Source organism: Protopterus annectens, chromosome 12.part0, assembly GCF_019279795.1.
Source record: "Protopterus annectens isolate FY-2018-M chromosome 12.part0, PAN1.0, whole genome shotgun sequence".
NCBI lineage: Eukaryota > Metazoa > Chordata > Ceratodontiformes > Protopteridae > Protopterus > Protopterus annectens.
The window spans coordinates 89,496,982-89,523,580 of NC_056746.1; the positions used below are offsets into that span (position 1 = coordinate 89,496,982).

Genomic DNA, 26,599 nt, shown 5'->3' on the forward strand with positions numbered 1-26,599 from the left:
TCGGCAAACATGAAATAATTGTTACATTGTCTCAAGATGCCCACTTCTACCAGGTTGGCTATCAAGGCAGTAGGAAAGTACACATCCATGGCTGCTGATCCTTTTTTTGTTTTGTGATCCATGAGGGGTAGTGAAACACGGGTTTGTAACTAAACTTGTAGTTGTTGTACTGAGGGAGAGTTCTAGGATTGATCTAAAACAACACTCTTGGGGTGATGTTTCTCAGCTGACAAACTAGCTGCTCTGCACTCAGCTAGATACTTGAGAAAAACAGCAGAGGAGGTTTTATATGGAACATTACAACTTTAGGTGGTTACAGCTGTACAGGGCATTGCAAACCTCTCTTGCACAGCTCAGCACCGATTGTAGGAGATAAACTAGAGATTAATCCAATCAGCAAACAGTAAAAATGTTGTATAAATCTATATAAGAATCTGTAGCAATTCACAATTCTATCACTGTTACGAGTGGTACTGCAAAGCTAAGGTCCCCCAACCAAGTAAAATGCAAACTGTAAAAATGTATTAAAAATGTAATATATGAGGCTCAGATCCTGCAGGAATTCACAATTTTCTGTCTATTGTGTATTATACTACAAGTCTATAGCCCCCAGACCAAGTTAAAAATACAAACCATTAGTTTTGATTAAAAAAGGAAAGAATGCAGAAAAGAACAATACATAATTTAAATTAACACTCTAAATATTACAATGCACACTAATTGACATGGGATGCTATAAACACTAACTCAAGCTTTAATAGTCTAATGGGGGTGCCTTAGTAGTTAGAGCAATAAGTGTCTAGTAAAATTAGTATTGGAAGGGGCTTCCAAAGTCTAATCTATAGTAAGGGTGAGCAACTAAACAGCCACCAAGTTTAAAAGCACAAGAATTGGTTATGGCAGGTGGGAAAAAAGCTAAAAGTCAATGCAATCAAAGAACAGTCTTGCACTCAGAGCTCTTGTAGCTGGAGAGGAACATGTACAAAATGCTTGAGGAATTTCCAGCTAAAAAGCACACTTGTATCAACGCTTAAAGTATTAAATGGTCTATGATGTTGTGGAAAAGCCTGTTACACACATTAGTTGCACATATTAGCCTCCTTAATGTAACAGCAGGACTTACCTGTTTATTTGCTGTTGTAAAACACTGACTAACAATATGAATGTATGTATATGATGGCTGATATTTTCTTAAGAGTATAAAGAGCACATTAAATGCTATATGTTACTGTCAGGTTTTTATAGATTTCATTCGCAGTTTAATTTCTCCCCAAGTCCTTTGGGTTTCTAATGCTATGATGGGATGGACTCAGTTCCTAAGTCAAAGTATGATTAAAGTTAGTGAAATTAATATTGTTTCAATCTTTGATATCAGCCAAAAGAGCTCTTTGCAGCACCCACGTGTCCAGAACTGACTTCTGCTTTAATTCATATGAAGTTATATGTATCAGTAACATTATTTAAATTTCACATTTTAATTTCCTGTGCTTTCTATGCAATGTAGCAGAAATGTATTTTAAGAAGTTTTTCAAACACCTAATATATAATTGGGGGAATTTGGAACAGAATGAATACGCCCTAATAATATGAAGCCAAATGTATGTGGACTGTATGAATTTTGAGATTATTTGCCATTTATCAGACTCAAGATAAATGGAAATAAATAGAAGTTAATGCAATACTTAGTAGATGGGCTTGTTTAGAAGGGGTGGGGTATGTATAGAATATCGGGCCATGGGTTATTATAATATAACTGCCTAGGTAAAGTTTTCTGTTTCCTTCCGGAAATTTATAGTGAAACAAAATTCAAGTTAGACTATGGAAAATGTATTTTCCTGCAGGTTATATCTGCAAATTAATCCATGTTCAGCACATGGCTCCCAATAATCAAATTTCTGATAGTTGTGCCTGCCTGCCTGCCATATGTAATCTAGTTTTTCGATATGTGTACTCTTAGGTGGTATAACGTGGGACAGATATGGAATGCTCAATGGTTGGGTGAGCTTTCTTAGTGTCCAAGTGAAGCTGATCTTAATTAAACCTGCGCTTCTCTTTCCTTACCTGCAGTTGAAGAAGGACATGAAGGCCTTACACAGTTCTTGATGAACGAAGTTATCAAATTGCAGCAGCAGATAAAAGTGAAGGATGCACAGAGATGTGAGCTTCTGAGCAAGCAAGAACAGTTCGAGAATGAGAAAAAACAACTAAAGCTGGCCAACCGTGAGCTGCTAACATTCCAGGAAAGGTACAACAAGATGAAAGAGGAAAGGAACAATTATAATGACGAACTCATCAAAGTGAAAGATGACAACTACAACCTCGCCATGAGGTATGCCCAGCTCAGTGAAGAGAAGAACATGGCCGTCATGAGAAGTCGAGACCTGCAGCTTGAGGTAAGCATCATCAATGATCCCCTTCATGGGTGATGTTTAGGAGGTCTTGGCTTTCATCCTAATCTCAGAAAGCTTTTGCTGAAAGTGAACGGCTTGGTAGTTTTTGATTCATATTATAACATCTGTTTATCTATCAATTTCATCTTGCCGGCTATATAGCTCCCTCTGGGTGAGTGACACTTCGGTATAGAAGAACCTGGAAGTAGAGGTTCAAGTCTGTTGTAACTTAAGTGTCAATCAGTAATTCATTATGCAAGAAGACAGTGTTTTAAATTGTCCAGCATGAAGAAATGTTAACCAGCAAGTTTGGCTGAAGTTTTTTTTTTTTAGCTCATGTAGAAATTATTTTTTTTACCACTTCTTTTTTGCTGTAATTATGTTTTCATTATATAAAGGTGTCTTTCTAATTATAAAATATGTAGCTTTTACTTTACTTATATCAGTGGAGCTAAATTATGTTTAAACAAACTTGTGTTTATATGTACTGTATGTATGCTAAGCAGCTGTTCAGCTACTTCCTGATTCTTTATTATCTGGCAGCACCTTCTGATGATGTCATAAGGGCAGCAAACAGGATGCAGTAGTTCAATACCTCAGGATATTGAATTGACAAGAATCTCACTATGACAGGAATATGTAGATTTTCTAACATTCTGTATTATTGAATTTCTTTATCTGTTCTAAGCCCAGTTCAAATTTACCCTAGGACTTGGCAGGGTAGCTGAGTCCCAGCAGTACTCTCTAATACAGCAGCTGCACTTGTAAGTCAGATGCAGTTTTGTTGGCAAGAATCCAGGTCTGACATATATGCATAACAACATGGCCAAAAGGCTGTCAAGTGAAGGATTGCCACCTGCTGTAGGGTACCATGGACATCTTGCCTGCATTCTCCATGTACAAGAGAGGGGCAGGTTTGTATGGCCACTAGCTCACCAAGAAATTAAATATATTTTTGAAAGTAGAACATTAGCATCCATCACTGCAAGAGTTTGGGGATGGTTGTACTGCACCAAATCATATATCTGCATGTTCCCAAGCTCACCTTCGCAATCTCCTCCCCATCTCCTGAACCTTGCAGCACATCTCCATCTGTGTGTGGAACTCTACTGCAGACAGTCTGGCTTCCTATGAGACAATGCTTGCAGTACAAAGTCTCACATACAGGTGGCGTGTCGGCCTTGCTGAGAAGCCCATTCAGTTTAATGAACATTTTTCTTTCCAGCACTAATCCTGTTCACTTATACTACACACGCACATGCACACACACACACACACACACACACACACACACACACACACACACACACACACACACACACACACACTTTACTGTCAGCTGCCAATTCAGGGATTCAGATACCCCTAGCTATCTTCAGGAGAATGATCATCCCATGGTGGACGACTATTATATTTGCATTATTACACTATATGGCAAGTTCTGTACATGTTAACAGGAATATTTTTTGATTTTTACTTGAATATAACTGCTTTACTTGGACATTGATTTATTACCTGATTACTTGACTGACTGAATGTGCTGTAGTCTATGTCAGTGTATGTACTGAAATCTGCTGCATAACACAAAAACATACATATCCATGGCAAGTTGTTTACCCTCCAATTGACTCATATTGTATAGGATTGATTTCTTTTAAATGCCAGGTATTCTTTCATTTTGATGTTAAAATATATTTATTAATTTAAAAAACAATTACCAAATAGTATGTTCCAATGTCTTGACTTGGAGACACTGTATACTATTTTTAATAGGATTGTTAATTGGTTAAGCCCACTGGATATGTGTCCCAGTAATAGGTTGATAGAACATAGGCAATGGAGCTTATTTTTATTGTGTCTTAGCACAGATATGCCACTCTCTGCTAGGTTAGTATCACTAAGTTACAGAGGATGTAACCACAGCACTTTCCTGTAGCAAGATAGAAATCAGACGTGCAGCAGTGGTATGCTTTCTGGTTGCTAGTGACACAGTGCTTAATTTACTGCACAAGGTTTTGTTTTGTTTATTCCAGAAGTCCTGTACTTAACATAAATTGTGCAATTCTTTTGATCAATGCAAATTTCACTTGATTTTAACGGATAAGTCCTTCATTAAGGTTGCTAAACCCCCTACTCAAAAAATGTCATACAAACCCCATTCTCATTTCAGCCCATGTCTACTGACACCATTAAGAAACTGCTACAAAAACTAAAACCCCGCTCTACTTCAACTGACAATCTCCCCCATACTACCTCCAACTGGCTGCTAACTCAGTTGCCTTCCCAATCAGTATCCTTATAAATAGTTCTTTATCTGAATCAGAAGTACCTATCACATGGAAACAATCTCACATCACCCCCATCCACAAAGGAGGCAACTCTTTTGATCCATCAAATTTCCATCCTTTATCCATCTTGTCACCCATATCCAAAATTCTCGAGAGAGGTATCCATCAGCAGGTAATGCAATATCTATTGCAAAACAATCTTTTAGCCAAAACCCAACATGGCTTCTGACCTAGCCACAGCACAGCTACAGCCTTATGATCTTTTACAGACACCATGAACAAGACTAGAGAAGCAGGATGCTATGCTGTCTCAGTATTCCTTGATCTCTCCAAGGCCTTTGACACAGTGTCTCACCCCTTACTTTTGAACACACTGTCTAACTTAGGCTTCTCATATAACACAGTAAAGTGGTTTCAGAGCTACCTCAAGGATCATAAACAAGCAGCAAAGTGGTCTAACAAACTCTCACACTTTCTCCACAACCCTACTGGAGTCCCCCAAGGCTCCATCCTCGGACCCCTACTCTTCAACATTTTCACAAACAACCTTCACACTGCCTCTCACCCTGAGACCCTCAATCAATACTCTGATGATTCCACCATAACCTACACTGCTCAATCACTGCCAGAACTACTCTCAAAAATGCAGCAGTCCTTTACAGCAGTCGAATCCTGGCTAAGAAATGCCCAACTGTTTCTTAATCCCATGAAGACAAAACTAGTACTCTTTCATCCCAAAAACACCTCCCCTGTCTCTGATCATTTCAACATCCTTGCATCTAACAACACTGCCATAGAAATAGTGCAGGAAACCAAACTTCTAGGTGTCATCATTGACAACCTTTCATTTGACCCCTATATACAGCAAAATATAAAGAAACTGCATCAAAAACTGGGACTCTTATATAGAAACAAACATTTCTTTACTGCAGCAACCAAAACTACCCTGCAAAAACATTTTTACTTCCCTCCCTTCTTTATGGTGCCCTTATCCTAACTAACTTACGAAATTCTACCCTAAGCAAGTTGGAACAGTGCTACAACAAGCTGCAAAGTTTGTCACAAACTCTGAATATCACACACACCAGTGTAAACCACTCCTAGAATTAAATTGGCTTGAACTACCCAACCAACTTGCCTTTATTCAGCTATTCACCTTGTACAACCTTATTTTCAAGCCTAGTGCCTGCCCTGCACTAGCCAATCTAATTGCACCTTACACACCAAATCGATCCCTATGATCAGAAGACAAAAATCTCTTAGCTATCTCAAATCCCACAAGAAAACCTGATCACTCTTTGTATTCATACACTGTCTCTATACATTGGAATTCACTACCTTTAGCTACCAGGTCTATGCCTGGCCTAACCCATTTCAAAGCCTGTTTAAAAAATCATCTCAAAAATACATGGCTCTGCTCCTGCCTAAAGCCTGCCTAATGCTCAGGTCTTCCTCTTCTCTCATATTTCAATCCCTCACAGACTGCAAGATCCTAAAGCTCTTCTACCTCCTTCTCTTTCTATACCATATCCTTAAGCTACTGCTCAGGCTTTATTCTTCTTAACTCTCTCTCTCGCTATCTGTCTGCATCACTAACTTTCTGGCTGCTATTTTCCTAACTGAAACTAACATTCTATTTTTCATGTAGTATAACAGTCAATGTCACACATTGCACTACCTATGTACTACTTTTTTGGACACTGTCTACATCTTGTATGATGAGAGTGACTATTATTGTCTGTAATGTTTTAACTGTACAGAACTGTTTAGATGTGTAGTAATATATTACAACATCTTGTAGCAGTTTGTTCTTTCAACTTACTTTTTGTATAGTATTTCTAATGTAATTTTTATTGTATTGGATTATACTGTTTTGTATTGTACTGTATGTGGAGCTTTGCTCCCTGGTCCTCTGCTGAAAACGGGTTCTGTAGACCCAGTCAGACCACCCTGGTAAACAAATGACAAATAAATAAAATGTTATCCTTATAAGAGCATGTCATTTTATTATTATACGTAGATTGTCAAATCCCAGTCCCTCCCGACACTCACACAAGGGATAGTTTTTGTCTTTATGATGTTAAGAAGTGGATGATTAGAAATTAGATAAAATTTCTGGGTGGTGTGTGTTGTGTCAGGTTTACTATCATTATTTCGAATGACACTCGGTCGACTGCACTATGTTCGACAATGGAAAGTCGAACATGGCAATGTCAAACTTTAAAAGCAAGCCTAGGAACGGGTTTTAACATGGGTCGAAATAGGGGTTCACTGCTATTGCTGAACTACAAACCTCGCCCCTATCTCGACCCATGTTAAAACCTGTTCCTAGGCTTGCTTTTAAAGTTCAACATTGCCGTGTTCGACTTTCCGTTGTCGAACATAGTGCAGTCTACCGAGTGTCATTCGAAATAATGATAGTAAACCGTTGTGTCATTAGTCAAATTGAGGAGTGCCATTTCCATGGTGTATATGTCTTCTAACACACTGAATTAACATCTTTGGAAAATAGCAGAATTCCCTAGTGCAACCCTGACATCACACTCAAGGATGTAGAAGTTATTGAGAGAGAGGTTTATGTCAGCTTATCATAACCCATTTCCTTGAAAAGTGAGTGTGTTTTAAACAACACAGTCTGCGTGTTTTTCATCATAGCATTTTTTTTAGGAGGAGGGAATCCCACAGTACCTCTGCTATTCACAGCATCATTGCAAGATCTTTTCGGGATAGAGCTAAACCAGAACGATGTTGTCAAATTTAATGAATATCTGTTTCAGCCAAGTGCTCTTATTTGAGTATTTTGCCATTTCACAACTGCTATGATACTCTGAAAGACATATGGGGCTGCTTCTCCTCTTCTCTGCAAGTTGAAGAAACAGAAAATTTGACTGAAAATTACTTTCCTTTTTTGTATAATTGTATAGTGAAACAGAATGACAGTACTGAAGGTCAGTGATAGATGTGGAAGCGGACCTCAAGCATCCTTGTTTTCTGAATAAGTGACCTGGTTGCCAATGGCATCCTTATTTTGTGAGGATGTCATTGGTTGCCATCTGCATGTCAATTTTCTGAGACTGTGATTGGTTATAACAATATATCTTGTCTCAGAATACTTAGCTCAGAATGTTGTAGATGTTGTCAATACCAGTGCTGTCTGGGAAGTTGTCAAACTACTCACCAGAGGCTCTAATAACCTTGACCCAGTCCTCAACAACTTAGTCCCAGCCTGTACCCCACCATGCATCTCCTTATCCCTGATTGATGGCATCTTCTCTACCAGACCTTGTGATACCACCCTACCATTAAATGAGACCAACATTAGTGACTTCTCCATGGCAAACACACTTCAGCTTGTAGAAGATGTACCCACAATTCTAACATTCCCCTACAAAATGACCCAATTTAGAGCACTGTTGCATTCACCTCCAGTTTTCACTAGCACCCAAACAACTATTTAGAAAAGCCCATATATTTCCACCCTGAATATAGTAGTAAATTTGGGTATAAACCTCTGTTAGAGCTCCTATATTAATAAGCTGTATAACAAAAGAACGAAACTAATGAATGGTTGTAAGAAGTCCTCATCTCCATACCTAAAGTCCACATCGAAATATGCCAGCAAGGAAACTGAGAGCTCTATTAGAAAATGTAAAGCAGAATATAAACTTATGGTCACTACAGATATGAAAAGAAACTACACATTTTCAGTTTTGTCAATGAATTAAGGAATAATGTCTAACAATGCACTGAATTCATCCATAATGCTGTTGTACTTTCTAATCCCAATGGTATATCCAGTATATTAGCAATGGTTTCTCACCAGGAGAATCCAAAGCATGAATATCGTGTCTTATACAGATCATCTTAATGTCTTATTTCTGTACTCAGTCCCCTACATGTTACTGAGGGGCAACTTCTTCCTACCATACAACACATCCTCAGATCCAGCTCTGATGGATCTCTTGCACAAGACAAATGACACCGGAAACAATAGACCCAAGGACCTGAACTTTGTCTGCATCATAAACCAAACCTGCTATTGGGACTGATATGTGTCTCAAAGGATCGCCATGGTACGGAATAAGTTCCCCATCTATGTGAAGAGTTCATCACAGACCCTTTTCAAAAAAAAATTTTGATCATTGGATGGGAAATTGCAGACTCACCCTTGATGCGGCCCCCATGTCTCTGATGAACATAGGTTGACAGTATGTAAACTAATTCTGAACTAACATAACCCCCCCTCACATAACCCTTAGCTACCTATTTACTATCATAACCCACCATATAGGCATCCAAGGAACTCTGGGACAAAACTGAGTTAGGTTGCATGACTACACTTGTAAAGACCCTGGTGTTTCTTAGCTTAGTATAAACCTATGAACCTAAAAGTTGTGTGACATAGAATGATTATCTTACTAAGCGCTGGTTAAAGGCCAGATTTATGTCTGCATATGTTTCCATATCCCTAAACTACTGGGTCTCCTCTTAGGGGTGTTTTATCAATGACATAAATAATCTGTGTGGACTTTTTCCCAAAAGGTACTATAATGCACTTCTTGGCACTCAGTTTTAATCTGTGGCACCTGTCATTTGTCTGTGTTAGACCCTTTTGCAGGATATTAATGTCATGAGAGCAATCTTTGATAGCTCCCAATTTGCAGTTGCCTGCAAACCTGGTGAGCCAGAGGCCCTTGATGTTAGCCTTGACCTCCGAGAAGTAGATGCCAAACAAGACTGGACCCAGCACTTAGCTCTGAGGTGCTCTGATGGTGGCTAGTTTCTTGGTGGAGGTGGTCTCACCAGTCCTGATGTTTTGAGTACTATCTGTGAGCCAGCTGGCAATCTAGTGAATTATGCAGGGATTTATGCCTGTTTCAGTGAGTTTGTCAAAAATACCTGAATGGTATATTGTATCAAATGCTTTAGCCAGGTCTAGGTTGGGGATATCCACTGTTTTCTCCACATGCATTAACTTGGTGTCCCTCTCAAAGAAGTCTACCAGTTTAAGTAAGCATGACCTTCCTTTGACAAAAACAAACTGGGATGGGTCCAGTGTCTGTAGGTCGCCGATGTCTTTGTTGATTATTTCCATGATAGTTCATAGTTCATTCCACGGCTTTGCATACAAGACTAGTCAGACTAATTAGTCTGTAGTTCCTGGGGTTGGTTGTTGGTCCATCCTTTTGAAGTGGGATAACTGTTGCAGTCCTCCATTCACATGATGCATAGATTGTTTTGAGATTGTAGTTAGAAATTGACTCAAGTGATACTGATAGGTCATGTTTCAAGCTGTATAACTCAGGATTCGCAGATGACTGCAAACTAGGAGCCATAATTGAAACTCCTAACGATGTGGACATCCTACAAAAGGGCCTCACTGAGACAGATGCCTGGTGTCAAAGTCATGGCCTCAAGCTCAATGCCAAAAAGTGCATTGTCATCCCCTTTGGTAAAAACTCTGTACCCATGAATTACAACATAGGCAGTAGTATACTTAACACCAAAAGTGTGATAAGAGACCTTGGGACACAGGTGGACAGTAGTCTCTCGTTTGATAATCACATCGCCACAGTAGTCAGGAAATCCTTCTACGTGGCACACCTCATCACAAAAGGTTTCTCATCCAGAAAAAAGAGGTCATTGTTCCTCTCTACTCATCCCTCATTAGACCCATTATAGAGTACAACACCCCTTTTGGTATGTACCTCACAAGACATCTACAACAACTGGAAAGGCCGCAGAAATACCTCACAAAGAGGATTACCAACTTCAAACAGATGCCCTACGCAGACCGTCTAAAAAAAACTCCAGCTTTACTCCATCACATATCACCTATTCAGAGGTGATCTCTGCCTAACATACAAAGCTATGTCAAACCCAGGGCTGTTGGACATGCTCCACTTAAAGAAATCCCAATCCCTCCAAGCTACACGCTCTAGGGACCTAAATCTTGTCACCACAATAAACAGAACATGCTGGAGGGATAGATTCCTGTCCCAGAGACTTCCCATACTCTGGAATAAACTACCTATCTATATCAAACAAAGCTCCTCATTAGCACTCTTCAAGAAAAATCTTGATTGGATGGGAAATAGGAAATTCACCCCGGGGATCACGTCTGTGGCTCTGCTCGACAGTGGCACAGGAAAATAATTTTTTTGGGTGGCAAAAGCCAGGGTACCTATTTGGCTGGGCTTGTATAGGCCCCAGGGCTGATAGCCTAGTACCTACCTATGAACCTATGAACCTATGATATTGTCTGGGCCCATTAAGGCTGTGTTTTGGCCTTAGCAAGATTCACTATATCTCTCTGCTTGGTGAAGGCGGTACTCTTTATCACCAGTTCAGCACACTGCTGTATGTTGCCTTTAAGGCTTCAAACATAACTGTAGAAGGTCCCGTGGTTATCTTTAGCCTGAGAGGCGATCTTGACCTAGCAATTGGCCTTGTTGTCTTTAATTAGTCCTCTTAGTTTCCTGTTTAGTTTAATTAGTGAGCTGTTGCCATTATGAGAGTTGTCTTTCTGATTTTGGCCATGATTTTTTTCTTTTGTTATATACCCTGTTAAGGTTAGCATTCCTCCAGTGTTTGTTTGTTGGGGTTTGTTTGGGCTTACTTCTCGTAGATACAGCAGACTCTATGCAGCTATTTTACATGGTTGGACAGGGTTTCTGTGAACAATTCTGTATAGGTTGCTGTAAACACAGTGTTCAGATGAGCATGTAGGATGCAATTTGCTTTAAAATAGTTCCTAACCATTCATGGTTTTGCTGGGTTTTTCATGCTGATTTTTTTTTTCAAACAAGACAGCTTTGCGATCCAACTTCACCAGTGAGGACATGACTTGGGGGGAAGGGGGGGCCCAATACTCTCCCAAACTGGTGAGTAGTAAGTCCAGTATGTCTGAACCTCTGGTTGAAACATGCACTACCTGGTCAAGGGTATTTGTGCTAATAAATTCCATGATATGTTCTGCCTGCGAGCTGGAGGCAGTATATGTCTTCCAGTCTATAGAGAAGTAGTTGAAGTCTCCGGTCAATATGGTGTTTGGCTGGATTGTGAGTGCCTTCAGCAGATCTATGCGCAATTTATGGAATTCTTGGGGCATTGATGGTGACCTATAGCTTGCTAGGATATGGTAAGCAATTTTGTCTATGGTCATTTCCATTTGGATGATCTCCAGGGCATCATCCTGTTTGACCACCCTGGAGGTATGCTTGTCACTAATGTAGATCAGGACACCTTCACCTCGAGTCCCTGTCTGAGTGGCTCATGGTCTAAATGTTTGGAAGGTACTGAATTCTTGCACTTCTGAATACTTTCTTCTCCTTTAAACTATGTCTCAGTAATGGCATAGATGTGTGCATTCTCCAGAGTGAGGAGATCTTTTATGGTGTGGAGTTTTTTGTTAAGGCTCCGAGCATTGAGCAATAACACTGTTAAGTTTCTCTGGGTTTTATTTTCTGTTTGTAGTTTTGTCAACTTGGCATTGTCTGAAAAAGGATTTAAGGGGGAGAAAAAAGTTTTAGCCAGTATCCGAAAGCCCGGGGGAGGGGACAGGTGCATGCCATCCTTGACAAAGCAATGTGATCTGTTAACATGTCTTCCCATACTGACAAATATTAAATCCCCTTGGAAAAAAACACCAGAATTTAAGGCAGTTATTGAAGTCTGTAATTTTTTGTTCATACTGCAGCATCATCCTTAGTGAAGATAGAATGCTGCGTAAAGCAAGGCACATACCTGTCTGAGACGTATATTCATAGAGAACCATAACGGCTCTCTTCATATGCCTAGTGAGGTATGTCTCAGGTAATTTATTCCAATGTGGACTATCACCTATAATAGAATCATACTGGTACCTGTGGTGCATTGACTTGAGTGAATGCATAACCTGGCATGTTATAGCTCCAGATAAGCAACCAATCATTATCGCCTCCTTGTCCATTTTGGTGAGCTGGACATCTGTGTGTCATACAGTGCAGTCCCCTGTGACTGGAGTCCTGGGGAAAGTGGTTGCTTGCCTTATGGACTTTGTTGTTGGGGGTCCATTTTGTGTAGGCATATGTGTGGTGTTTGTTGCTTTGGTGAGTGCTTTAGAGATTAATGTGGACATATGTTGCTGTTTGTAGGTGTTAGGAGGTCTTTAAGGTTTGGGAAGGTTGCTATTCAGTGCCTCAGCCCAAGATAGTCTATGTGTGTGGTGGTCACTATGTATGGTGCATATAGTGTGTGTGTGTGTGTGTGTGTGTGTGTGTGTGTGTGTGTGTGTGTGTGTGTGTGTGTGTGTGTTCTTGACAACTTTGTTTGTAAGAGAGATTTTGCCTTAAACGAAAGTGTGTATGTACATTTTTTACACACTATGATAGTTTTGTTAATGACTCAAAGAGTACAACAGACAATTATTACATGACAATTATTACATTGTCTAAAAATACCCATATTTACCAAGCTGGCTATGAAGCAATTTGGAAATTGCATATCCATGTTGACCAGACCTGTATTAGGGTAGGCTGTTATGGTTTGAGGATGGGATCTACATAGGTCTCCTAAGGTGGTCTCTAGGGTTAGGGACTAGTGTTAGGTAGAGCTAAGATATGGTATTAATGCTGTTCGACATACAAGCTAGCTGCTCTGAGCTTAACTCCATGCAATGCCTCACAAAGTTACAGGTTATAGTCCTAGTACTAGTTAAATACATAAACTTTACTGTCCAAGTGTTTGCATCTGTACAGGACTCTGCCACCCGCCCAGTGCCATAGCTGGGGGGGGGGGAGAGGGGCGGTCCGGCCCAGGCTGCACTTTTGGGACTGTCACATATAAGAGTTTAATGAAAAAAAAACTGTTTTTATGGGCGGGTGTTCTTCTTTAAGAATGGTACTGTAGCTGGCCACTCAGGTCTGTGCATGCATTGTCACACACACGTACCCGATATGCCTGCGCAATTTTAAATACAGTACAGTAAGAGGAATTGATGCTTCTTTTTGCTGCCTTCACAGAATTTTGCTTCAATCATTTGTGTTGCTTCTCCAAGTAAGGGGAGTGTGAATTGCTTCTGCTGTGTGTGTTAGCATTTTGCCTTGCTGCTGCTGCTGCTTATTGCATACCAATGGAATTGTGCTTCAGTCATTTAATTTTGCTGCTTCTTCACCAAGGGTGAGTGGTTGAGCTTCATCAATGGTGGGTTTGTGCACCTCACCAAGGGTGGGTGGGTGAGCTTCATCATTGGTGGGTGTATGTGCGCTTCACCAAGGGTGAGTGTGTGAGCCTCACCAAGGGTGGGTGTGCTTCAGCAATGGTGGGTGGATGAGCTTCATCAAGTGTGAGTGTGTGTGTGTGTGTGTGTGTGTGTGTGTGTGTGTGTGTGTGTGTGTGTGTGTGTGTGTGTGTGTGTGTGTGTGTGCACTCGCATAAAATGCCCCAGTTATGTATACCTGGTGGTTAGTGTTACTCAGGCTGGCTCATACTTTTGGTTTGCTCCTCTTAAAATTTCCAGTAAATCAGTGAGAACCAAATTCACTAAATAATGATATCCATTTAAGTTTCAGTCTTCCTCTCTTTCAGAAAATGCAAGGTAACACAAAACATTTTATTCTAGCAACTTTCTAAGATTATACAAGCAATGTTTAACATGTGTCCCTGGTTTGGGGCCTTTGCCCCCCCCCCCAATAAATGTTGGCTTTTTCCAGATTTCTTGTGCTGCAAAGTTGAGAGATGTAGTTGAGTGTCAAGTGGATTTTACAAGGAGCTGAGAGTTTCAGGGGGAGAGAAGTTTGGTGCTGCTTATGCCAACTCCGTTTGCATTGTCAGTAGCACAACAGGTAGTATACTTGCTTTTGATGCAGAAGGCTGTGGGTTCTACTGCCACAGTATGTTGATGGATTGCTGCCAATACTGTACTGTATCATACTTTAAAGGGGATGGATGCTGCAGTCCTGAGAATGTCCACCTTTGGAGGAGAATACCTAGTAACTATAACCCTGTTATAAGTTTGCCATCCATTACCCTATTGCAATATTACTAGCTTATCATTTTTTTAGATATGACATAGGCAATTTATTCTTCAAGGGCAACAGGCACTTCATTTGCAGATGGACCAATGAAATATAAATTGTTTGCTAGCAGCAACCTCTTCATTAGTTACAAATCTCTTTAATGTGGAATTATTTAGATGACTTTTACTTCTGCAAAGATTGTGTATATTTACTGATATTGATGAATTGTAATGACAGACGTTTGAGTAGACTTTTGTGATGGAAATGTTCTAAATTGTGCAGTTTTGCCACTATTGGTTCATGCATTTTTCATTGCTTCCTGGAAAAATGGTCAAAACAATAAATTTAAAACACGCTCTAACAAGTTTGCTGTATTATACAAGGAATATAATTTAATACAATCAGGAAGGTGAATCGAAGCACACATGTATTTTTGTATGGTCTTAAATGTGTGTGCAAGGGGCCTATGATTTGAAAACAGTCCAAAGGTAAACTTTATCTGCCACTGAACAGATGCATTTTCTTTGAATGTGGGTTTTAGTGCTGTTTCAATGAATGTGAGTTTCAAGGGCAGAGATGTTTTAATGCCAAGTCTGTTTTCATTGTGAGGCTGTATTGCTTTGTTTAGCAGATGTATATCAGTGTTTGTGCTATAAAATAAAATTTTAAATGAAATCCAAATAATCATTGTAGAAGTAAAGCATAAATCAGTATGCACATTACAGGGTTTATGGTAAATGAGGAGAAATTGCAAAGTAATGGGACACTGGAATGGCTGTGTGGGAGGGCTGTGTATGGTGGAACCCATTTGACCATGATTTTGTGAAGGGGAGGAGCAGCAAAACTCAAAGACAGCCCCGGGAGGCACAAACTCTAGCTATGCCACTGCAACCACTGCTGTGCAGTGGACATCTCCATGCAAATGCACCTAATTTATAGCAACAGAAAAGGTACTGAAATCTAACTCCTGAGTGATATGTCCAGTAAATGTCTACATCCTGAGCTCTTCTGGGGTGTTTCCCAACTCAGAAAGACCAGACAAACCCCTTCTGCCAGAAAACTGATGTTCTGGTCATCTTATTGTAAAGCAGCAGCAAAAAAGAACTCTCAGTTGTAATGCAAGAACAAAAATCCTTATTCCTTGGCTAAATCACCCTGCAGCAAGCCAAATTAAATGTAGGCAGTTTAAAAAGCAGCACTTCGAGAAGGCAGCTGTTTTTTACACCAAAAGTACTTTAAATGGACAGAAGTTTCACCAAAGTGGAACAAATCAGGACACAGAATTTTCCAAATGATTGTTGCTAAGAATTTTAAGGTATAACCCTCATCTACTTCATAGGTTTTGAAGTATGGAACAATTTCCTTTTTGTGTGTCCTTTTTTGTGCTGTGTGGTTAACTGTTTATACTCATGAGAATTCATGGAAACTTTAGTTTGTACATTTTATTTATATTTTGTTGACCAGGTTAACTCTAATAGGGTTGTAGCCTTTTTTCAGTGGAGACCTGGGGATATTTGTACTACTAGGAGAAATTTGGCAAGGATAATAACTCTCAATATCTTAGTGCAAACAATCTGAACAAACTCTAAAATAATGGGGATGGCAACAATAGGGACAGATTTTAAATATTACTTTTATAAGCTTAGAAAGTTGCTAGACTAACAGAATTTGTGTTAGTATGCATTTTCTGAAGGATATGAAGTTTGAAACTCAAATGTATATTATTATTTCGTGACTTCAAGCCTTAGTGATTTTCCGGAAAACCACAAATGTTATGAGGAACAGACCAAAAATATGAGGCAAAAATATGGATGTTCTGCAAATAGCTGTACAGTTGAGAGGTATGGCCAGGCTATCGGGGCACTTTCCATACTCTTACTTCCACCTACTAAGGCAGATGGGGACTCATTTTAACATCTCATCTGAAGGATTACACACTCAGGAGTGCCCCTCTCTAATGCTGCACTGTCAGCTGTCCATCTAGCTGGTGTAAGAACAGAACCACAATACTTCTGCACTAGAGGAGAGTGTGCTACTTGTACTACTGACACAAGCCAAGCTGTACCCTCTTATTACATATTGTTTTTTAATGTTATCCCCTTCAACTATAAATAGATAAAATTAATTCCAATCATTTAGCTACGTAGACATAGATTTACAGAAAAAAAAGTTTGCACATTGGTGACGGCTTTACCATGTTAAATAGAAATGCTGAATCTCAGTTTGTAATTTATACTGATGGCTACAAAAAGAGCTGTTCCAAAAAAACAAAATCAGCTTGCTGGGGGTACACCAAGCCATGAGGTATCTCCACATGGATTTCCCTCATCAAATTCCATGTTAGCAATCAGGCATAATGATGATAAGTAGGTAGGGCATTAAGGGCTTTGCTTCTCACATGGCTAGGATAATAGCTGTAATTATATATGATAACTGATATGTGTGGTGTGAGTGACCATAGCTATGCAGCATACCTAGCACTACATTATGCAAGAGGTTTCCTTGCACTGGGTGCAGCTTTGACTGACCAGTGTGCTGATGTTCTCACCTGGGACATTTGTCAGATTAGGGAATGTGTCTGTAGGCTGATTCAGTTACTTGGTGTAACCAACTCACTGAACTGGCACTGGATCTTACCTTGAATGAAGCCTTTAGCAGTCAGTGCAGCTATAGACAAAGCTTTTTGAAATAGGACAAAATATGTACTTTTTTCTTAACATTTTATAATATGGGAGGAGCAGTTGTCAATGGAAGTTTTAAAACATTATGAAAATAGCACTACTAGCATAAGGCAGGAATCATATCTGTTGTAGTCTACAGTATCAACACCCAAAGTGCACACATTCCACCTCAGTTTTCAACCTTAAATTCTAATTGGATTTAAGAAGTTTGAGCCAGTAGCTCACTAGGTAGTATACTCACATTTGATGCTTAAAAATCAGAAGGCTGTGGTTTCTAAACTCACCCCAGGTGCTTCAATTATTTGTTAAGTACTAATACTATAGTGTAGCATTGCAGGGGTGCACTCCTGAATGTGCTGTTCTTTGGATGAGATGTTAAAACTGAAGACTTATCAATCTGAGTTGGTGATAGCTCAGGAGAATGTAAAAGATATCATGGTTGTTGTTGTTGTTGTATCTTTCGGCTTTTCCCGGTTAGGGGTCGCCACAGCGGAACTCCGGTCCGCTAGTGATTGTCAGTAGATTTTTATGTACCGACTTGCCAGGCCTGATGCACAACCTTCAATGAAGGTACGCCCATTCACGCATGTCTCCACACAGAAGATGCTTTAGCTGAGAATCGAACAGGACAACGTCTTACTGTGAGGCGACAATGCTACCGCAGCACCACTGAATGAAAAAAAAGAGTAGTACAATTTTCCCCTGGTTCCATGGCCAAATTTCCTCTAGTGAGTATGAATAAAATCCACCTAGTGGTACTAATCCAGCCAACAAAGTATACATACATGTGTAAATAAATAAAAATAAAGAAGTTGTGTTCTAATAAGCTGTAGTTTTGAGAAAAGTGCCCTTTATGTGATTCGATTCATTAATATTACCACAGCAAATGATGGAGTAGAGCCTACCCCAATATAGATATAAAGAGTAACAGCACATAAAGTAACAACATGGATAAAGTAGTTTCACATGAAAAAAAAACATGCAGCTCTAAATGTCATCATTATACAAGAAATGCACTTGTCTCATGTGACGTCTTCCTGCTATAAAAACCTACGAGTTTTATTTTATTTTTCTAATCATCCTGTCTCAGAGATGCGATGTTGCTCTAAAACATCTTGCTTGGTTTCATTGCCATATACTTCAGCAGATTACTAATGCAACATACAGGTTCTCTGTTTTTTTCACTTGCATCATACAGTTTCTTTTCCTTATATTGTACCTAAAACATGACTGAAAAAAAAGGTCCAGTCTGGCCAATTACACTTAACTGAGAAATAAATATCATTATTTATTTATTTGCTTTTTGTTTACCTGAGTAATTTGATTAGGTTTTACAACAAAACCTTTCCATCAGATAAAACAACAATATGTAACAACTTTTAACATTGGATTAAAAATGCACAGGGTTTGTATGTTGATATCATGAAGATATCTTTGGAATTAAACAATTAAAAGAAATTTATATAAATTAGAAACACAAGGGACAAGACCGACACACGCAAAGTGACCTTAGATTATTCATACAGCAGTTTTTGAAGTGGATGAGATGGGAGACGTTAGCATGTGAAAGCTGAAAGGTACGCAGGTTGAATTGGAACTTAGCAGCTAGTGATTAAATGAAGCTATAAGGTGAAACACTAAATGGGGAAGTAGACCTAAAGAAATTTAAGGAAAAGGTATAAAGCAGAGGATACCAGAGGAAGGGATGGAAGGAAGGTAGGAAGAGCTGAAACAAAAGATTGTTGGGTAAAAAAGAAGATTAGAGTCAGTGAAATTATAAAGATATAGTGCTTAGAGAGGGAACTTGGTTTGAGAGTAATATAATTATCATCCTCTCATACATGAGTTAATCTAAAGAAGTCTTGGACAAAAGGGAGTAGTTACAAAAGTTAGCCTGTAGAAATACAGGATCAGAGAATTTTAGCAGTTAGATAAGATTTAGTTGTTTCAAAGTAGCTAACATCTTTGATTGTTTTCAGTGAAAATGGATTGATGTTCCAACCCTTAGAGACAGTATTAGACTACAATGAGTCATCTGCACTATTGCAGAATTTTTATATTTTGAGTAGTGATCTATCTGCATACCATAAAACTCTTCTGGGAGAGCAAAACTGAATAATCTTAAATAGGGTTGGACAATATTTGAGTTTATAGATAAGACAACGTATTATAATAAGTTGGGAGACAATAAAATAGTGAAGGAGTTGTAACCAATTTAGTTCTTTAAGTGACACACAGTGGCGTGTTCTTCAGTGATGACTGGTGGCAATTCTTGCAATCTTATATTACCGTTGCTCCAGTTTGGTTAACGGTGTGGCTTGGAGATTAGAAAAACGGGGGTGACATAAAGAAGACATGGCAGAAGCTAAGAGGTGGATGTATGGCCTCTGACTGTATCACTGAGACAAGCTTTAGATCTCTACAAAGAACCTAGTCTTTGAAGTTTTTCCTACTTCTTGAAATATTTGTGATTCAAGTTTTAAATTGCTTTATCTTTTTGATCCTAGTTTTATTGGCGGCAGTTAGGATGAATGAAGACCTTTGAGTTGATAGTTGTTGGGGAGTAAAGAGCGCTAGTTTATTTTTTCTAGGGTTTAGAAGGATATGAGAGCTGTTCAGCCATGGTTTAACAAAAGAGAATGATTGTTGTGTAAGGTTTTGTAGTTTAGAAAGAGTTTTACCTGAGCAAATAGAGGTTGAATCATTTGTGTATTACACTATAGTGGCATGAAGCTATATGAAGATCATTGATGAAGAGATTAAAGAGCAGAGGGTCTACTATAGATCCTTGTAGGAGAGAAATATTTATTGGGAGGAAAACGGAAAATACATTTTGCCATTGACTGCTTTAGCTCTTTTAGAGAGAGAGAGAGAGAGAGAGAGAGCTATGAATCCAAATGTAAGGAATCAGCAAATCCTATGGAGGCAAGTTTATGTAGAAGTTTCTGGTAGGACATGGTATCAAAAGCTTTGGATAAGTCTAAGAAAAAAGCGTTGAAGCTAAATTACCTTTCTTTCTTAGTGTGTTAATTGTATTACTGAAATGTAGTAGAACAGTAGTTGTACTATAATGAGGTCAAAAGCATGTTATATTGGAGAGAGGAGTTGATTTTCTTATAAGTAAGTGAGTGGTTGAGTTGTCAGATTTTTAAAAGTTTGATATTTGGGGAAGCAAGTGGATGTAACTAAAGAAATTATTATTTTTAGCTGGGGTACAGGATCTGAACTGCATAGACATAGTAACGCCTTATTAAATTTAATTCTATTGGCTGACAAAAAAAAAATTGCTAGAAAACAGAAATCAAAATCTAAACCATATGTAAGAAGTACAAAAACAAAATCCAGGGGTAACACCACGACTGAAGCAACAGAAACATTAATAAAAAAGTTAGCGCTTTTGTGTTCTCCCACTGAATACAAAAGCTCTAACTTCTTTTTTTTATTAAAGTTTCTGTTGCTTCAGCCGTGGTGTTACCCCTGGATTTTGTTTTTGTACTTCTTGGATTGTTTTGCCACAGGCACTTTATCCTCTAGCTGCTACTACTTTTTTATGTGCTAAACCATATGTACTTGAATTATTAAACATTGTAAAGGGATAAATGAACTGTAAGTGGGATCTTTACAAAGGGAATGAGCAAATTATATATAAATAAATTGAATTTGTGGGAATAATACACACATGATAATGTTGAGGAGGAGTGAGGTTTATGGGAAGGCAGTATTTGAGCAATTTATGCAGTGTTGGACTAAAGAGTTGTTGAAAAGAAAGAAACCATATGTAATGTATAATGTGTGTAAATGGAAAGTATGTTACTATGTGCCTGTTTTAAGTGATAATTTAATATAGGTATTTAAAACAAATGAGTTGTTTGTGCATATATGTCTACAGTACTTTTGATAAATGTAATAGTATTGCTACTGGCCTATAAATGGAAAAGTCTGACAAGATGCCACCATTATGTGAGGGAATGATTTTTCCAGATCGATGAGGCAGTTTTCTTGGCTGTGGAGCACTTTATCAAAGATGAGATAGGAGAACCAACTACTTCAGCTGCAATTTAAAGATATTTGCGTAGCAGATTATCTGGGACATTGGTAGTAGGTTTTAGCCTCTAGAGAAGTTTTTTTTTTGATGGCATCAGTAGGAAATTGTTGAAAGGAGAAGTCTGTGAAAAAGTTATTTGTTTGAGGCTAGACTATAAGTTTGCTTGGATGTGTCATCGGTCAGAGATACAGCTGCTTTATGAAATGCTTGCTTAATTGATTGACAAATTTATCAGTTTGGTGTGGTATATCTGGGGTTGGCTGAGTTACTTATCCTAGGTTTAGCCATTTGTTAGCTGAGTTCCAGACTATTTAGGGTTATTAGAGTGTATGTGAGGTATACAAAAACAGATTTTCTTGTCTTTGGTGATGTACTTATCTTTGCTTCTTAGCTGCCTGTAAACTTTTAAATGAGAGTCATTTTTGATTTTAGACCACGTTTACAAGCTTTGTCTGTCTCTTTCTACTTCATGACATGCTTTGCTTCTTTGGACATCCATGGAGGAGGGGTTTCCTTTGACTGTCATTGATCTTAGAGGAACAAGTGAATCAAGGATGTTTAGGAAGACTCTGTTCATATACTGCTTCATCTAAAGGGTATTTATCTGTTGTACAGTTTCAGTGTATCAGTGTTTTTTTTCTTTCTGGAAGATGAATAGTTGTCTTACAAGAGTAAGGTAGTAAGTTCTATTTCCTGGTGATGCAGATTGGAAGATAGTCATTTAAGCTATCAGGTAATGTGCCATGTCTAGATCTTTTTGTCAGGAGAGGTTGTTAATATCCATTCAAGTGTGGACTGTTTAGCAATAGCTTTATTGCACCATGTTGGAGCAGTGATGAGCTGGCTGAATACAAGTAGTTGGATTATCTGACTGTGTGACTTCGCAGTCAGTGTTTACATCCCCTTGTATGATGGATTCATATGGAATGTTTGAGGAGGTCCAGTATAGAGTATCTTTGATTGAGGTAGTATAACTGACTGGTGGTTTACATGTACTAATCATTGCAATTGTCTTATTGGTGTTAACTTTGAGCAAGGTAATGAGAGTTTCAGGCTTTGAGAATCTAGGTATTGTGGGAAAAGATAAATGTGAAGAGAATTTTTATAAAAAACAACAATACCACCGGCCTTTTCCTGGACCCTATCTAATCTCATAACACTATACCCAGGTGGCAATATCACTTTCTTCATGCCATAACCAAGTTTCTGAGATTACTAAAATGTCTGGGGAGTGTGCAGTAAAACTAATACAAGCAGCAGGAAGGCAGTGCATTGCGGTAATTAAATGCAACTTACTGTAAATCAGATGCAGTAAACTCAGTGCTAGGTTTGTAGGGGATATAGTCACCCCTAACATGGATGGTGCTTGTTTATCTAGCAGAAAGCTGTGGTGGAAGGCTGTGCTCCGTGACACTTTGTCTTCCAATGGTGATGAAACAAACTGCTCATCAGATCGAGGTCTGTCATACTTTTTCCTGTGTGTAGGCCATGAGCAATATTTCTTAAAATGTAAACATACATAACACACACACCATACCTCTCAACCTGGAAACATCAAAAATCTGGACAACGCCAATGAAAAATAGGTACAAATCTGTACGCTTATTAACATAAAATTTGCATATGCAATTATGTAACCCCACCCGCTCCAGTGGAATCATGGGATACAAAATTTCAAACACAAACTGATGAACAGACAACCAAAATATGGTACCAGAGTCCCCCTGCAGCCACTCCAATGTCCCATTACCTGGCTAGTTCACCCCATTTACCATAAACACTAATGTGCATACTGCTTTACTTGTACAATGATTATTTGGATTTTATTTTTACATTTTATAGCACAATGAACAAACACTAATAGACATCTGCTAAACAAAGCAATGATGTCTCACAATGAAAACAGACTCAGCCCTGTGCACTACAGTCAGAGCAACATACCACTATATACACCCCAAATCAAAGACAAACTTAAATGGCTATCATTTAGTGAATTCAGTTCTCACTTCTCACCATAGCTCTCAACCTCTTAGCACAAAAAAACTATCCAAAGCCAATAATGGGGGAATACAGCCCCAAAAATAGGGACAATTTTCAAATACTGATTTTATAACCTTAGAAAATTGCTAGAATAAAAGGTTTGGTGTTACCATTTATTTTCTGAAGAATATGAAGTCTGAAATGCAAATGCCTGTCATTATTTAGTGAATTCTGAAATCCAGAAAACCACAGATTTTATGAGGAACAGAATAAAAATATGAGGCATAAATTTGGAAAGTTTTCAGAAGGAGTGGTGGGTAGGGACTTTAGGCTCTTGTTACCTGTCCAAGGTATGACCCTGAGTACCTCCTCTAGCCACCAGGTATATTGACCTGGGGCATTTCTCTCTCTCTCTCTCTCTCTCTCACACACACACACACACACACACACACACACACACACACACACTGAATGTGTGCGTGGCATAGTGAGAAATAACCCCTTACTTCTCAGTCCTAAATGGCTCTGGACTCGCACTGATAATCAGAAAAATAATAATCAGAAAACCTACAAGTAATCACAAATAAAGCTTCAATAATAGTGTCAACCTTTTTTCAAAACTACAATTCAGCACTTCAAGAATATTACAACTATGCAAAATGACTAAAAAGATGTTAGCAATTCAAATTACAACAGAGTCATCTTGAAGGCAAATTTAACATTGCTCACTTTCACTCCCTCCAATAAATAAGTGGTGTTTTATTAATGTGTGTGTATAGTAGGTACAGGGTATAAAAGCATCAGCAGAGTTTATATGGTCTACATTCAGATTTATGCTTGGAGGAAAAGCAAGTCGCACTACAACAGACATATCATTGGGAAGTACAGATGTATCTCAGAAGTTAAGTTCATCCTTTGCCAAAAATAACCTGAAACAAAGAGGAAAAGTAGGAAGATGCAGGAATACTTCTGACACAAACTGCATTCACAAAGCACAGAAATATAACTGATGTTTGTCCCAGAGCCAACTACCTACAAATGTCCCTTATGCAAGTCAGCATCAAACCATACAAAAAAGTTTTAGATAAAGCAAATGAAAAATTAGACAAAGCAGGTGAGACACCTGTGAAGCATCGCCCCTACACAAAGATTAAGTATTGCACCACCTGGACCAGCTCACCATTTCTTATTAAAATGGCACATCCAATGCAAGCACAGTCTGATGCAGAATCAAATGGACATAACATCCCATTACACATTTCAACCATCAACATTTATGTCAGTCTGTACCTTCATAAGGACTAAAGTTAACTGGCAGCTGCATACTATTTACAGGACCCTTTGACATCCCTGTTTGGTTGTAGGTAGACTTTCAAATTCCCCTTGCTCTAAACGCGACAAATGCCATTAATAACTAGAAAGTAAATATGGAATATACAAGCTTACAAGTCAACATTTTCAAAAGAATACAAAACCAAAATATTCGTGGTTGTGTGAACTCAATTATGCTAGAGCCCATGTGAAGAATTTTCCACACTCAGAGTACATGCACCATACAAACACACAAGTCAACTTGCAACACAACCTAGACTTTGTGGAAGTTAAGGATTTCAACCCACACAACAAGTTAGGAGTCCGTTAAATCCTGCCACTTGGAAAAGATCATGCTTCTCTCATCTTCCCTGATTCACTGTTTCAATTATCCTGAAGATACAAAAACTGGCCGTAGTTTTGTAAACAGAAACTTTATTCCCTACTACTGTGCGGCAATAGCACTGACCCATGAAAACATTGTACTACTCACTCGTACAGTAACAGTACAAAGCACCAGACACCTTCCTAGCTGGTTTGTCAGAATAGGAAAAGAAAAAAAAGAGCCGCACATGCCCACTGAAATGGTGAAACTTTACTGCAACTCCTAAGCAGAACACAAAACTACACAATAAAAAACTACACAAGAAACAGCCCATGAAAGTGACAAGATGCAATAAGCGCTGTGTGCCGTAGAACAACCCCCTGGAATTTTGTTTTGAACTGTCACTGCATTGCAATTGTACTGGAATACGGTACTAAACTTGAACAGCAGTAACTATGCAACACCAACTCATTTAAGAGATCAAATTGACTGCTTTAAAATGGGACTTCAAATGCGTAGAAAAACCTTCAAATACGTAGAAAAACTGTGTGCTAATCCACATGGCTACTGAGCTCCAATAGGTTAAAACAAGATAATGCAACACCCACTTCCGAGGGACAAATACTCAACTGTTCCGAAACCGACAATGCGTGGCGTGACTTTAAAAATCGGAATGGACAGCAAAACACACACTACTTATACATGCATAAACATGTAGATGGAAAAATAAAGAAACAGTGAGCACAAGGCGGAGCTGCCAAGCTACCATTCTCAAAGCTGACAAACACCATCACAACATTATATTATATTATTATATTATTGTATTTGTTGTTGACAAATACCATTGCCCAAAGTGCTCAAACAAATACATTTCCCTCCAACCACAATGTGGAAACTATGTTAGCTCCAGGATAAATCCCACACAACAGTAACAGAGAGAAATTACAGGTTTATAGGTTTAATATCTGACCACAAACTTTGCAAAACACTGTCTCCCTCATGCACCCCGTGACTGACCACAAAACAGTCCAGCTTTGCATTATGCATCATGAAAACGTCTTATTCAGCACAATCGGCAGCAATATATCATATCAGCTTCCAGTCTTGCTCATTCTTTCATATGCAATGGCTCACACAGCAGAATGAAAACAGCAAATTAATGAAATACATACACCCCTTTCCATGCAGCATAATGAAAACACCTCATTTCTGTATTTAAGAAAACGGCTTATTCAACATCAGCACTAGCAACAGTATATCATACCAGCTTCCAGTCTTGCTCAGCTTAGCAAAATGAAAATGGCAGCATATTCAGTTCAGCAGGAAAATGGCAGCAAACAACATAATGAATTATCTACAGCAGCATAATGAATCTTCTGGAAGCAGCATAAATATCAAAGGCAGCTTCCCGCTAAGGATTTGTAGATGTACATTGAGCTTCAGCTCAATTCTGACAGGCTGGCAGGCCATTTCACGGAGTTGACATCATCTCGCACGTGATGATGTCAGCTGAAAAAGCCAGGAAATAAAATTTAAAAATAAAAGCGCTAGGAAATCGGAAATTAAGGGGTGCCACTCGGG

General features: G+C 38.8%; 1 protein-coding gene across 2 annotated transcripts in view; it reads left to right on the forward strand.

Annotated features, from left to right (window-relative positions):
* Window positions 1-26,599, forward strand: part of CARD11 (caspase recruitment domain family member 11) — a 2,459,919-nt gene that overhangs the window by 1,086,811 nt on the left and 1,346,509 nt on the right. For both annotated transcript variants that reach the window (XM_044089102.1, XM_044089103.1), the window contains exon 4: window positions 2,068-2,393. In XM_044089102.1, the coding sequence (XP_043945037.1) occupies window positions 2,068-2,393 (326 nt within the window). The remainder of the gene's footprint in view (window positions 1-2,067; window positions 2,394-26,599) is intronic.